General features: G+C 36.9%; 1 protein-coding gene across 2 annotated transcripts; it reads right to left on the bottom strand.

The window, feature by feature from the left end:
* Positions 1–6,078: 6,078 nt before the first annotated feature.
* Positions 6,079–15,686, bottom strand: LOC127456728 (paired mesoderm homeobox protein 1-like). Of its 2 annotated transcripts, XM_051725258.1 has the most exons (5): positions 14,849–15,679; positions 11,479–11,654; positions 8,338–8,519; positions 7,343–7,404; positions 6,079–7,085 (listed from the first exon to the last, which is right to left on the bottom strand). In XM_051725258.1, the coding sequence occupies exons 1-5, from the start codon at positions 15,093–15,095 to the stop codon at positions 7,030–7,032; spliced, it is 723 nt and encodes a 240-aa protein (XP_051581218.1). In that variant the 5' UTR covers positions 15,096–15,679; the 3' UTR covers positions 6,079–7,029. The 2 variants fall into 2 exon arrangements, with proteins under 2 accessions (XP_051581218.1, XP_051581217.1); XM_051725257.1 differs by lacking the exon at positions 7,343–7,404 and having other exon boundaries at positions 14,849–15,686.
* Between the last annotated feature and the right edge of the window lie 541 nt (positions 15,687–16,227).

Here is a 16,227-nt window from a genome sequence, read left to right as displayed (position 1 = left end):
CCAGAGGACAGACAAAGAAGGCGGTAAATTTATTATTAGGTAAAATACAAATGACAAGCAGGAAGACTTAGGCCAAAAAGATACTTTGCACAAGCATGTAGACATGAGCACTTGGCCAGCGCATTGCCAACGAACGGTCCGACTGAACATACTTAACATGTATTCAAACCTCCAGACTCAAGGGGGCAAAAAGTAACCTTCAAAAGTCTGAGGAAGATGCACAAACCCCATAGACTAATTTTATGATACTTTTGGGTCCTTTTTTAAGCTTTAAAGTGAGGCACTATCCACTGCCATTGAACTGAAAAGACTGCAATATTCATTAAAACTTCTCCTTTTTCGAAAGAAAGTCAGAGGGGTTTGGAACAACATGTATGAATGAGTAAATTATGACAGAATTTTCATTTTTGGGTGAACTATTCCTTTAAAGAATTAATACTTTAATACAATATTAATACATTTTGACTCCCAGTGAAATTGCATTTAGCTACTGGTCTGAAAAGTGCAGAGAGGTCTGTAAACACTCCACAGGATGGTGCTAATTAGCTCCTCAGCTGTGATATGTGTCTTCTGCTAAGTTTGTTGAGCCATTTGAAGCCGCCTTAAAATACATTGCAAAAAAGTTACATTTGTCAGATAACAGCTTTGAGTTCTTTTGGTAAGACTTGAGAAAAATGTAAATTGTTCTTGTGACTTCAGTTTTAGGAAGTCAGAACTAAATTTTATGTCTTACATTGTCATAACTCGTACTGTCAGCCTGCTGTAATTTATTGACCCCTTCAAGGTTGACTAAATGGTCAACTGTATTCCATTAAAAGATTATTTCATTCCAAAAACGCAAAGCCAAGCCACAGAGGGAAAGACAGATTTTTGCTCTAAAGTAATTTGACGAGAGAGAAAGATGTTTTGGTATGCGTTTCTTCTCCGTTCTTCACTCCAGAACGGGGAGAGTTGAAAGCTGTCACCAGGCTGGGCCAGGGCTCACATGTGTTTTGCTCTGAACCATTTAAACCCAAACCCCAATCCACTTCTCCATTGCCCCATTTATAAGTAAAAGCCTTTTAACAGCACATATTTTAAATAGTTCAGCTGTAGGGGGAATAGATGTGACTTTTTGTGCTGGGTGAAGCTGAAGTTGATTACATGGTGATGACGACGGGGGCCTGTCATGTCAGCCACCAGACTTGTGCACGCTGGCGGTATATTTAAGAGATAGGAAATGAAAATACATATTCATCTAAGGCTGAGATGTCTAAACAGCCAGTTAACATGCCCCAAATGTCTACTGAATAATAATTAGCATCCTTTGATCTTGTAGAGTCACTCTGTAATTACAGACACAGTGAAGTACAGCAAAATAGAAAGCTATATGGCTGCCACTGGGAGTTACTCTTTTTGCTTTCAGCAGGTTTGTGTGAGGTCAGTATTTTAAAAATCCCCAAGAACACAGAGCCAGTAGTGTATACACTTTTAAACCCACACAAAGCAGTCATGCATGCAAGTAAAATCACATTAGGGAACAAAAGTTTGGACACACTTGATTGAATTCATGTTTCTCATGATCTTAAAAACCTTTTGATCTGAAGGCTTATGCCTTAATACTTGACTTTTGTAGACAACTTTAATTGAGCCATATGAATTTCTTTACAAAACTGATAGGTGGACCAGATAATGAAGGGATTAATCTAGCTGTAATCTAGGCCAAGGGTGGCTACTTTGAAGACTTTTCATGGTCACAATGTATTTTCCATACTTCCATTTGTGTTATTTAATAGTTTTGATGACTTTATTCTAAAATGTGTTAGAATGAGTTGGTGTGTCCAAACCTTTGACTGGTAGTGTACATTTAAACAAGCCATAAAAAGGGCTTGTCTTCACTATAATGATGATATGTTTCTCAGCAGGTGGACTGTGGTCCATGAACTTTACATGACAGCAAATTTCATTCCACTACATTCAATATCAGAGTGTACTGAATGTCAGAACACAATGCAATCTTTTTTTTAATGTTTTTTTTTTATTGGAATACACAAAGGGTACAACAATATTAATAAACCCAGCCTGGCTGGGATATGTGAAAAAGAAGAATTTCACTGTATATGTGCAAATGTGTGATGATTAAAGAAAATTATTAATTATATTTATTAAATTATTATTAATTATATATATATATATATATATATATATATATATATATATATATATATATATATATATATATATATATATATAATTAATAATAATTTAATAAATATAATTAACAGGCTGTGGCTACATTCTAAGCACCTTAGCCAATAGCCAGAAGACAGACATAGAAGGCGGTAAATTTGTTAGAAAGTAAAATAGAAATGACAAGCTGGAAGGCCAGAAACATACTTTGCGCAAGCACGTAGACACAAGCGCTTGGCCAGCGCATTGAAAACGAGCGATCCGATTTAACATACTTTACATGTATTCAAACCTCAGTACTCAAGGGGGCGAAAGAGTAATCTTCAAAAGTCTGTGCCATTAAACCGGATATGGTTTTATTCAGGAAAGTTGCTATATTGACTTTAAAGCTGAAATGTGTAACTTCTGCGCCATCAAACGCCAAACGGAACTGTAAAAAAATCTTTCAGAATAAGCCCCCCGTCTTATTGTTCACAGTTTTCGAGAAAATTAATCTTTATTTAATCAGCTTTAAGGCCAAATGCAGATGTGAGCAGTTTTCCAATGTTTTGCTAATGCATGGCCCAGTTGAATAAACACTCACTGAGCACTTTATTAGGAACACATGTACACTTACTTATTCATGCGATTATCTAATCAGCCAGTCGTATAGCAGCAGTGCAATGCATAAAATCATGCAGATATGGGTCAGGAGTTTCAGTTAATGTTCACATCAACCATCAGAATGAGAAAAAATGCCTTGTTGATGAAAAGAGGTCAACGGAGAATGGCCAGACTGGTTTGAGCTGACAGAAAGGCTACAGTAACTCAGATAATCACTCTGTACAATTGTAGTGAGCAGAATAGCATCTCAGAATACACAACACGTCGAACCTTGAGGTGGATGGGATACAACAGCAGAAGACCACATCACCAAAATGTCAGCCATACCTTGGAAAAATGGCGATTTCAATCTTATTTCAATTCATCATGCAGACTTGATGGGTATTATAACATAATATAATGTGTCTCAGAGGTCAAAGTCTACAAATGTTTTAAAGCATTTTGGATGGTTTCCCCTCATGATGGAAGTGTTGCTTTCCAACTGTCACGTATTGAAGAGATGTCACGTCTGTAACGCTGGTTTTTCCCTATTTATGTGTAAACGAAAATGAATAAAAATCAGTATTACATATTCTTAGGAGTGTGAACCCTTCTATATTCTGTGGCTATTATTATTTCTGGATTGTGCATTTCAATTCACAGAATTTTTTGTCACATCTGACAAAACTGTCACATCTGTAACGCAAGAACATTTCCCGATCTAAACTGGAAAAATACTTGTCAAGACTGAAACTTTTTGATGTCTGGACTCTATCTGCAGGGGTCTATGATTATACATAGGCCTATAAATGGTCTGATATACTGGTAATTAGTTATTTATATATGAAGTAAAATTTCACATTTTCACTGCAAAAAAAATAAAATGTATTCACAGTAGCACCATTTTTGACGTGAATGAAAACGAGACTGTGAAAGATAGACTTACAGTCTCTTCAGTGGCATGCACTGTTTAAAACTCTATAAAGCTTGTAGATCCCATCTCATTTTCCAGAACTCATGTTTTCTGGAGTTTTCTGTCAACTGAAATTTATTGGGAAGATACATTTTTCAGTGTTTCATCAGCGGAACGATCCAAAACACTTTTAACCACAGCACACCACATTGAAGAGACTGTAAGACTATTCCTCACAACCTCATTGTCATTCCCATCAAAAATCAAAGATGGCGCTTCTGTGAATAAAGTCCATATTGCCCCTTGTGGCAACTCTGAGAATGCAACACCCATTTGCGTTGGTCTGACACATTTCAGAAGGCAACAATGCACAAAATCAATCTTGCGTAACTAGAATCGTCTGTGTTCGCATACATGTGTAGAGTGTGTTTTCGGATTCAAGAGAAGATGTAGGGACAAAGGTCACAAAAAGTAACAAAAATAAGAGTACAGGCACACATACATTCACTTTGACTGTTTCCTCTTTAATAGACTCCAGATGTGGTGCTGAGGGGGTGAGGTGTTTGTATGTCATTTGCGCGGGCGGCTGTGAGTACACCCATCCAAGGGGGATGCTGTCAGGCCTGATGGAGGGGCCCAGGCCTGAGGTGATGGGGCTGGGGGTGGGGCAAGCGAGTCATAGCCCACGCACATCTGGAAGCATTTCAGGTCAGCAGGGCTCGGCTGCCTGAAAGGTGAGTTGCTGAACTGAGCGGCACAGCATGCAACAGTCTGGACAGAGAACTAGACACACACACACACACACACACACACACACACACACACACACACACACACAAAAATCATGTCATTTCACTACTCAACACTTGTGGGTGTAAATGTAAGCTTACATTGATATACAAACAAATTATGTTATGTTACACACTTACAACTGTCTTTTTTACATTCATTTGTCTTTTGACATATATTATACAAACATGCTTGCTTTACCATTGCTTCTGTATTCTCCTCTCAAAAAAAGGTTTTACAGGACATAATAGGTGGCCACCGTTGAAAAATCAGCATTTACTGTAAAAAGAAGTTATACAGACTAAGACGTAAACTGTTTGAAACATTCTGAAATTCCCCAAAGTGGTCACATCATACACTCATGTTTAAATAAATATTCAGTCTATTGGCATAGGGTTCAGTGGTTCCGAGATTTCATCGATATGCGTGACTGTGCTGCGAAAACTAAACTTCACGCTCTGCAACCGGAAAATTTTCCTATCATCACATTGTTCAACCAGAGTAAAGACAGAATATATGTGAGGATTTAATCCATACTTAAATTTCTTGTACTGCAGAGTAAAACATGGGAATCTAAAGCTTCTATGTGCCACTGTACGTATTTAGCCTATGTCAAAAGAACAACTGATCTAATTAAATTACCACAGTTAGTAAAGCAACTTAGTAAAGTCTTGTTAACCCTGAAAAAGCCCAGAGGCAGTTGAGGGTATGATTGGCAAAACATTTGTAGGTATTTAATATGCTATGAAAGGCTGCTGATTGACCTCAGTTATTTATGTTATTTACACTGATCAGGATTTTATTATTATTTTGTTGTTATTGTCTTGTATAATCTTGACTTGCTGCACACAGCATCATTCACAGTACCCCACAAAGTCTCTTTCCGAGCTTATAAGCTGCTTTACACGAGTAATTTAAATTCAGTTTAATGTGAACTGGAATACACAATGTAGCTTATTCCGTCTTTGTGTGTTCAAACCATTAAGGATCAACAGAGATGTTAAACAGGATTAACTGGCATGACATTATCAAACCGGCCCAACAAATGCCAACAGGGTGAACACACTAATCCATGCTTTTTGGAGTTTGTTAGGACAGTGTGAATTGGCCTTTAAAGATCCACCTCACATTCCATCAATAACATGCAAAGCTGTGCAGTATTCTATGACTATCAAAAATGATTTCTGATGACACTGAATAATACACATTTAAATGAAGCAGAACACACTCCCATTGATCATCTTTGCTATATTTAAATGTGTATTCCATTTTTAAAGATGATTACATGGGCAAAGATGAGAAGACAAAAAGTTAACAACAGGTTAATCAAAACTTTAGTATATAGCATGTTTGTAATTCCAAGGGCATATCAATACCCAGAAATATCTATAATGGGAAACAAAATTCATTTTTGCCTTTTTTATTTTGTAGCATTGGTCATTTTTAAACGTTGGTGTTTCGACTAACATAAAGCAAAACATTTTACATGCAGATATAATCATTTTATAATGTTGTTACACTGTTGCCTGCAACAGTTTCTCAAATGTCAGCATTTAGCGAAACAACAAAAACAGTCACTAAACAAAGCATGTCTTTTCGACCGCAGAATTCAACACAATAGTATATTATTTATTGCTTCAAAATGTTTTTTATTACCATATGCTTTCCAAATATAAGAAGGAAAAATATGATCGAAAGAAAAACACAACTCATCACCTCTGGAAAAAACTGAAATGCAATTTTGTTAGTGTATTGTGAGCAGATACATATGTCACCATGGGGAAAAGCATTTAGCCTAAACAGTGGTGTAATAGTCTAGAACTGACATTAAGATCTTACAATCCAGCCCAAAGCCTACTATTTGCATTGATAGTTGTAAACATGTGACATTCAATGTCTAGACAGTTGCCACAGATTAAAAGTCCACAAATGTGTCTTTTTTACCACTGGCTGTTGTGGAAAATTAGTTTTGGTGATTCTTTTGCCAAAACCCTGCATCAAACAGACACATCTAGTCCTGGTGTAATTTAAACTGTTCAGTGGTGAACAACAGTCCTCCATTGTTTGCCATGAAAGTTTTTTTTACGTCTCGTCCAGTTAACCCAAAATTAAGCCATAAAAGAACAAAGAAAGGAGAGCTTACAGCATCCAGACACTCTGTCTGCCACTTCTTACTGATTTAGTGGAGCTATGCTCATTGACTTGTTCTCAGAGGAGCGGACTGTTCGCTGTCTTTACAGTCTCCAGGTCAGTACCAAATTAGATTTAGTTTCTCAGAAACGTCCCTTCATCGGTGATGAAGGAAAAAGCCAAATGATAGGAACAACAATGCAATTCCATTGTTGTAGGAGGGGGCGAAAATTTATATCCACTGTACGCTGCGGTAGGCAAAAAAAAAAAACTCTACTACGGGCAAACTCATCCAGCTCCTCTGAGATCTTCTCTTCTCTTCATCTTGTGCTCCTCTGTTGTCCCCTCTTCTCGTTCCTCTTTTCAGGCTTAGTTGACAGTGGGCACCTGGTTGAGGCTGTACTCTTTAGCTTTCAGTCTCAGGTTAGCAATGCTGTTGGCCATATTCATTCCCTGTGTGGAAGTGGTGTTGGCACAAGTGGGTGGGTAGGTTGCCATGGTGCTAAAAATGAGATATGAAAAGGATAGCTACAGTCAGAGTGGGCTAACATTCAAATGTTAAAATAATAAATATTCAAATAAAGTTTATGTTAAAAAATTTAATTTAATTGACTGAGAAACAAGCCTCAAATCTGAGTAAATCAAGTTGCAAAAAAACAGGACAGGGAACTTCTATTGCCCTTATGTGAATCAAAAATATACTGCTTAAATCTCCTATTTCAATGTGAGACCATAAAAAGAAATGTGAAAAGTACTTGCTTTCTGTGGGCAGCATTTTCTGTGGCACTCGCATGGGCCCTCCCTCCGGCCTTGGGTACCAGCTTAAGAATATATAAATAGTTATATATTAATGCTTCAGAAATACTGCATTAATATGAAATAAATGCATTATATGTGCACAGTAATGTTTTAGATGTGCATTGAAATTTTACTGGAATGGTTACTGGTCAAATATGTAGCCATGCCAGAAAGTGTTCCCGGTCTTGCGGAGTTGCGTATTTCAGCTGCAGGGAAAAGTATTTGGCCGGAGTGGCAGGGTTAGTTACTCTATATGGCTTTTAAGAAGGAAGATTATTGTGAATCATAACCAGTGTAACCAGAGTCACAAAAAATCCTGCCCAATGGACTTTTCTTCCTCTGCTAGTCAAACTCAATACATATCCTATGACCCAAAGGTCACGGGGGTCATAGGCGGATTTAATATGGTTTGTTATCAGATTATCACTTCATCGTCAGGGGCTCAACTCACCATCCCTTCTACAGAAAGTGGTGGAAAATGACTAGCTAATGGGTCCCTGTGCTGCTAGAGACAATTCTGGGAAAAGAAAAGCATTGCTGTTTCTACTTGGCCATTTGGCAGCCCAGCACTCCGCCCCCTCTAAAATTAACAATTTCCAAAGAAAACAGAAAAGCGTAAGAGTGAAACTGTGTAAGAGCCGTTGGTGCACTGTGACCCAGGTTCGAATCCAGCCTGGGTCATGTCTCTGTGCTGTTCCCACTTTCCTGTCTGAATCTACTATCTTCTAAAATAATGGCCAAAAAGCACAACAAAAAAATAAAATTTAAATAAAAGAATGAAATTGTGAAAGAAACCTAACTGAAAACCATCAATAGTCTGAAATTGTAAAAACAAAATACAGAAAATGTACTAATCACTGTGTTAAAACTGCAAACGGCAGACATGTAAAGAGTGGAAATGAAACCAGAGCAATCCTGCACATCAATGAGAAGGATGCAAGGATTCAGAGGGTTACCTGTAAGGAGCAGCATTCCCCCAGGAAAGGTAGTCATTTGGACGGGGTGCGGGACGGGGGACAATAGGCTGCTCCACAGCCGTTACATCTCCTGAGTAGGATTTGAGGAGTGAAGCGTTCTTACTGGCCAGCATTGCCCGCTCATTACGACGAAACTTTGCCCGTCTGTTTTGAAACCACACCTATGAAAACAGAACCCAAAATAACACAGTAGAGCGGTTACACTGGATATTTAGCACACTGTGATGAAAGACAAATTGCACAGCAAAGCAGATTCTTAGACTGACAGAATAGTATTGTCCGCATCAAAAACAATCAAATAAAATGTTAGATCAAGGCTATAAACTTTCAGACCTTCCTGTGACTGTAGCTGACTTAAATTTGACTAGTTATACATGCTTAAGATTGCTACATGAGGTGGTAGAACACTGATAAGAAAATTCATTGACACTGAAAGAAGTTTATTCAGGTAATTTAAAGGAATATTCTGGGTTCAATACAAGTTAGGCTCAGTTTACATCATTTGTGGCATAATGGTGATTTCAGCAAAAAAATCACCATTATTAAAAAAAAGAGAGGAAAAATCACAGTTAGAGTAAGGCACTTACAATGGAAATGAATGGGGCCAGACCATAAATGTTTAAATACACATTGTTTCAAAAGTATAGCCACTATATGTAAACAGTATTCAAGTTAACATGATTTTAGTGTGATAAAATTGCTTACTAACCTTATCTGTTTAAAATGATATCCAATATTACATTCGTTTTCATGACGATGTAACGCCGGTAAGCCATGTAATCGTTTTTGTCACACTAAAATCATGTTGAACAGAGATTTTATCACACTAAAATCATGTCTACATGTATAATGTTTACATCTTATGTCTATACTTTTAAAACAGTGTGTATATTAGTGTGTCTGGACTGGCCCCATTCACTTCCAATGTAAGTGCCTTACTGTAACCACAATTTTTTTATTTATTTAAATAATCGAGAAACGAGTTTTTTTTTTTTATGGTTATCAACATTATGCAACAAATGCTGTTGATTGAGCTTAACATGTAATGAACCCAGAACATTCCTTTAAAATGGTGCAGTAACATCTAAATTAGCTGGTCAAAATATTATTTAATATAACTGAATTAACCTGACTACATTAGATTACACCAGCAAAAGTAATTTAGATCGGGAAAAACAACCTCTTTAGGTAACAACTGCATGCACCCACTTGGTACAGTTGTATACAGTATACCCACATCTACATCACCACTCTTACAGTATAAGAGGGAATCTATGTGTTCTATGAAAACTACCTAAGCTATGCTGCACTTTAACAAAATAACCTGTAGTTCTTTAAAAGAATTGTGAGGACTATGTTGCAGTGCCTTTTGAAATAGAGTCTTATCCGCTGGCACACACATGTACACCTATATGCAGAGGACAGATCAGAGGCTTGCAGAATGAGCTCTGTGAAATACAACTGCTTGTGAAACATGGTTGAAACAGAGCGGGAAGCCCAAATCTTTAAGCCTTGGCTGCAGCACCAGGCCTGGTGGAGGCACAGTGTCCGGTTACGCAGCACCTCAGGAATGAACTCAAAGTCTCTTTTATCAAAGCATTTCTGTATTAAACCCTTTCTGGGACACATTAATTACAGATGTGTTTGTTCTCTTTCTTTCCTTTCGTTCCTTCCTTCTCTTGAGCTCTCTTGATCTATAAATGGGAATAATCCCCATCTTTCTACAAAAACATTCTCATTACAGGAGAATGTGGAGAGTGGCTGCGGCCTACAACATATGTGCTGAGAGGGCGAGTGATCGTCTGAGGCTTTTTAAACATTTATGTTGAACTCTGATGATAAGGCTAATGACAGTGGTGATACTGGTGTACAAAGATTTATTGTTGTAACAGTGATGGGCATATCATCATGCTCCACTGTAACTGCAACCTTACTGAAACCTTGAATTAGGCAAATTATTAAATCTCTTCAGCTTCTTTAGATTTCAAAATTTTTTAGTTTTTAAGTATAATACGTAAAACTGCAATGGAGTTATTATTATTAAATGTGTATATGTTAATAAATGTATGACATGCTTATTGTTATGTTTATTGTATTCTTGTGGGTTCCAACCCAAATATGGATTGTAGGTCTTGTCTAATCTGTTACGGACAGCATGGAAAAAACAATGCTAAATGTATATAATAAAATCCAGCCAAGCCTAAAATTGTGCGTAGTTAAAGGAATATTCCATGTTCAATACAAGTTAAGCTGAATTGATAACATTTGTGGCATAATTTTAATTACCACAAAAATTCATCCCTCCTTTAAAAAAAAATAAATAAAAAAAAAAAATAAGCAAGAATCTGGGTTAGTGAAGCTCTTACAATTAAAGTGAATGGGGCCGTAAGCCTTAAAATACTTACCGCTTCAAAAGTATAGCCACAAGGCATAAACAGTAAGTGTGTTAACATGGTTTTAATGTGATAAAATCACTTACTAACCTTTTCTGTGTAAAGTTATAGCCAATTTTATAACTTAGTTGCCATGATGCTGTAATGTCAACAAACCCTAAAATGCCAGTAAAAACTTTACAGCTCAAATAATACATGAGTTTTAACAGAAGAATTAATGTGTGCTTTTATAAAATTATAAGCTTCACATTTCTGCCTTTAAACCCTCAAAAAACTTGCCCCATTCACTTCCAGTGTAAGTGCCTCACTGTAGCCTCGATTATTGCTTCTTTTTTTAAAGAAAAGGAGGGATGAGTTGAAATTATTTTTTTGTGGTAAACAACATTATGCCACAAATGCTTTCGATTGAGCTTAACTTGTATTGAACCCGGAATATTCCTTTAACAATTTTGCATATATTTGGGCCAATGCAGTTCATGGTAATAATCAATTTCAGTGTTTAATTTTATGTATTTGTTTACTTTATTTTGGTACTGATTGGGTCGCCACTTGATGTCCAATGTAAAATGTGAGTCCTGAAGCAAAACCAATTGAGAACTGCTGGTCTAATTTATCACTAAACTTAATGTTTTTGCATCAGTGGGGTGAGTATATAGCTTTCCAGGAAAACAAACTTGACCTAATGAACTGCAGTGTGCCTAAGATGATTGATAAATGTGGAGCTTACCTGAACTCTAGCTTCAGTGAGATTGACCCTGCGTGCCAGGTCCTCTCTAACAAAGGCATCTGGGTAGTGTGTCCGCTCAAATACTCGCTCCAGAGCCTGCAGCTGGCTGCTGTTGAATGTGGTTCTATTCCTCCGCTGTTTCCTCTTCTTCTTCTCTTCTGAGTTTAGCTGCTCATCTAGCAGTGCACACAGATTTACAGTTATGCCAGGCTTATAGAATCAGTGCACTTTAGTTAACAATTCATATTATAATCTTGTCCATCAGCAAGTGTTGCGTTCACTAAGTTGCTATATTATTATTCTTGACATTTTTCCAGTTCTGTCGTTCTCTTCTGCCTTTGATTTACAACAGATAACTTCTGATAAAAGATGGGATTCTGAAAAATATGAAGGTTGTATGGCTATGGTATTATTTTAGAGGGAATCCGAGAACATTTATGAACTGTAAATGACTTGTAAAATGTTTTTGCAAATAAGTGTAAATAAAAATATATATTATATTTACAAAGTAATGATTTATTTCCCTTTGTACTATTTTATTATGGCCTGGATTGTAACTTTTTACACTATAAATCAAATTAACAAGGCAATGAGCAAAGTGATCCTAGCATCTAATTAAAACATTTTGTAAAGAGATCAGACATCTCTCACAAGACCTTAAACCATCAGTAGTGGCAACTTACTGACATAGTTTTGTCCAATCATTTAGAAATGTAAATCATGTTTTTTTTATTTTGTTTTTTCATGACATTCTGTTGCCAGTCAAACTGTGCTATCACAGAAACTGAGTTCTAGCTCCTGCTATATTTCTCATTCAATTGCTCGGAGAGATACAAACAGGGATGGACACTGACCTAACAATGCCTTTCTTTAGTCCGACCAATCTCTAGCTAAATGTCCTCAAAATGTGTTTTCATTCTTGTTCCACTTGGATACTTTTACCAAAAAAGAAAGAATGTAGTAAAAAGTGTCAAAACACATTTAAAGAGTCTATTCCCATCAGAGTAGCCCCACTTTTCAGCCAAAAACATAAAATAACTTTAACTCTCATGAGACTCGATATCACCCAACTGACATTCAAACTCTAGCCTATAGCACACCATGTTTACATTACGGTTTTAATATAGACATTCATCAATCAATATGTTAATTTTGCAATAAATAAAATCCAATGCTATGTTATATTATTATAAGATATAAGATACAAGAAGATCACAAGAGAAAATTTGACCGGTTTAGCAAGGGGTTGGGTGGCCTGTAGGCCCTTAAAGCCTAATGGAAAGATTGTGAAATGTCAACATTTTATTGGGTTGGATTTCTGATTCAACAGATTGTAAAGGTCAGTTTAATTACTATTTAAACTTCCTGTTTGCTACAATTAAATGAAAACACAAGCTGTTAAATGGGGCATTGGGCTTGTTGTCTGGAACACTAAAAAATACATCTGCAAAACTTAACTAAAGTGAAAGAACTTCCAGAAAAACACTCACATGTGTGTGAAAAAACTAACAATACATAAAAGAAGACCAACTTACATTATGTTCTAATGTGTTCTTTTATGCTTTCATTTTATTCTGATTGTCCTGTATTTGTAGGCTCATTTCCAAGCATTTTAGCCTGGTTAGATGACAATAAGAAGATAGAATTCAATCTGTACTACACTTGCTGGATTGTGGGCCTATACCAATGAGAGTTGTTCACATCAGTCAGTCAAAAGTTGCCTGTAAAAACACAAATTATTGAGCTTATTTGGAAACTATAGTCTAAAATCAAACGCACATTTTCATGGGATGAAAATATAGTTGTGTGAGTGAAAGCCATGATGAATTGCACACCAAAAGAGAAGCAATTTATGCTTCTTCACGGAGTTCTATAATCGCGCGCTTGATAATATAAGGCGAAAATGATGCTATAACTACTGTAATAACAGCCTACTATATAGTACTTGCAAGCCTCGTAGAATTTTTTAAAAATAGTATAAAAACTGTCGGAAAAAGTTGTACAATTTTTTATTTTAACTTTCTTACAACGGCAATTTACAGGCCAAAAGCGGCAAATTGTTGCGATAAAAAGAAAAACAAGACGTAGGCCTATCCGTAATAAACTATTTGACAGATCCTAATAAAATAATTTCCTCGTAACATACATTCTAAACTGTAAGGATGTGGCCATAATAAAATAAAACATGTCTACAAAGTGCAAGAAAATTACGACCAGTAAAACATGAGAAAAAATATATATACTGATAGACAGGGGAAAGAAAATGTGCCATTTGATACCATAATTGCATTTATATGTTTTCCGGATGCAGGATAATGATGACAAATTACAGTGTTTAATTGGACAAAAAAGGTCCAGAAACTATAGTGGATTTAGAACCTTGTCTCTGGATTTTCTTTTATTCGCTCATTTTTTTATCATTCATAATTTCCAAAGACAAAGCTAAATAAATTATTTAAATGGCTAATCCTAATAAATATTTAACCTTTTTTTTTTTAACACTATTTTAACATCTTTTTAGATATTATTGATAAAATGCGTTGTTGCCAGTCAGCAATATTTTGACTTTTCCTTTATTTATATGCTGAAGATTCGAGATTCCTCCTTTGGTTAATAGTTACATCACATCAGTGTAGTTTGATTTATGTGCACCACTAATTTTATTATATCAACCTGCCATTCACTTCAGCCCTTCCTGACATTTTTATCATTTGTATTATTATGTAAAGCAAATAAGCCTATCTAATTAATGTCGCAGCAAGGAAGCAGTTCTACTCATAAAAATGAATACAAATGAATGTTGTCGCGAGGCCATATTTTTTATTGCTGGATTAAGGACTGGAATGCCAAGAATCGTAAATTATGACGCATTCACAAAAGAATAACTTTTCTCGTGCGGTCTTATTTTTCAACCAGCAGGCTATTATTCTACTGTGGAAAATATTTGCTTCATGTCTAGCCTACATATGCTAACGAGATAATTGTGTAATAGTTCAATTAAAAGTCAGTAATAACTGTGGTTCTGGATGATTAACTCTGACAATGTGCTCCCCACACCACACTTGCAGAATCCAATAGTCAAGAAATCTGACAGAGAATCTTTTATATCATCTGCCACCTGTAGCCTATGTAATATAAATGGACGTTAAATGTGTTGTATAACGTTATAAGTGTATACATTCGTATTATCCTTCCACACAATCCGGCATGTTTCTGTACATTCGGTAGTCTGCTGTGTTTTAGTTTCTTGCATATAGAGTAGCCTATATGTTGTACATTGTATTGTAGTCTATCTATCTATCTATCTATCTATCTATCTATCTATCTATCTATCTATCTATCTATCTATTCTGTATAATCAGACACTTACTTTCCTGCTGCGTTGTGTCACTGCCGCTGGTTAACCCCGGGGATTCCAGCATAGTCCTGCCCGGTTCCCCTACTCTCTCGTCCGTCTGAGAACCGACCATTTCCCTTGCCTCCTCTAGATCCAACAGGTGGCTCACCGAGAAGTTCTTTTTGGCCTGCAGGTTTTCCAGGTTGACTGTAATGGGACTCTCCAGTCTGCTGGATATGGTTGCTTGTCTGTCCATTACATGAGCATAGCTAGAAGTCATGACGCAAATACGATACACGAGGGGGGAAAAAACGGGGCAACAGTATTAGGTTAGCCAAATTGGTCCTCCCTGCATATATTTGAAGACAAAAATCATATAAAACAGCGCCTCAAAAAACCGATGAGAAATGTCTTCGTTGCCTGTGCACACAATGAAAGCTGTTCCCATAGATCCAGGTGGGACAGTAAAAGTGTCTACAACTTTGTGGAACTTAATAGGATTGTGAAGACCATGAAGTCTGTTGAATCCGCTCACTCATAGCCATAGAATCTCTTCTGCAAACGGTTGGTTCAGCACTGTGGTTCAATACGAAAAGCTCCTCGTGCCCTACGGAGTTGTTGACTGAGCATGGATCGAGAAATGCTGATGCCTTTCAGATGCATGTGCGTAAAGCTAGCTGAAGGCGAGAGGAGGCAGGACACTCCACCGCCTTTCCGACGCTGTTGGCTTTCTCCTCTGCTCTCTCGCACACACACATGGGAACACACGTTCTAGCACTTCAAACGGCGCGCTCACTGGCATGCAGTGGACTGGGTTGTAAATGAAAAATTGAGACCCCTGGGAGAGAAGATGGAGCTGAAAGGCTCACGTAATTACGTGGCAAAATACTTGGTGCTGTCTTTGACGTTCAACAGCACCCCCCATCATCGAAGGTGAACCCTCACCAATCTCTGAACCCCACATATACAGAAAAAAAAATTAAGAGACCACAGCTAAATTATCAGTTTCTCTGGATTTACTATGGATATGTATGTGTTTGAGTAAAATGAACATTTTTTTTCTTTCTATAAGGTAGGCCTACTGACAACATTTCTCCCAAATTCCAAATAAAAATATTGTCATTTAGAGCATTTCTTTGCAGAAAACGTCAACTGGTCAAAAAAATAAAAATAAAATAAAATAAATATAAAAAAACCTCGAATAATGCAAAGAAAACAAGTTCGATTCCCTCCACCTGGTCGTCTAGTGGTTAGACGGAGACCTGGAGAGGCCTACAAGCCACTGTAAAATTTGGTGGAGGATTGGTGATGATCTGGGGGTGCTTCAGCAAAGCTTGAATCGGGCAGATTCGTCTTTGTGAAGGACACATGAATCAAGCCACGTACAAGGTTATCCTGGAAGAAAACTTGCT

This window comes from Myxocyprinus asiaticus, chromosome 19 (genome assembly GCF_019703515.2).
Source record: "Myxocyprinus asiaticus isolate MX2 ecotype Aquarium Trade chromosome 19, UBuf_Myxa_2, whole genome shotgun sequence".
NCBI lineage: Eukaryota > Metazoa > Chordata > Actinopteri > Cypriniformes > Catostomidae > Myxocyprinus > Myxocyprinus asiaticus.
This window is presented reverse-complemented; position numbering and strand designations above follow the sequence as displayed.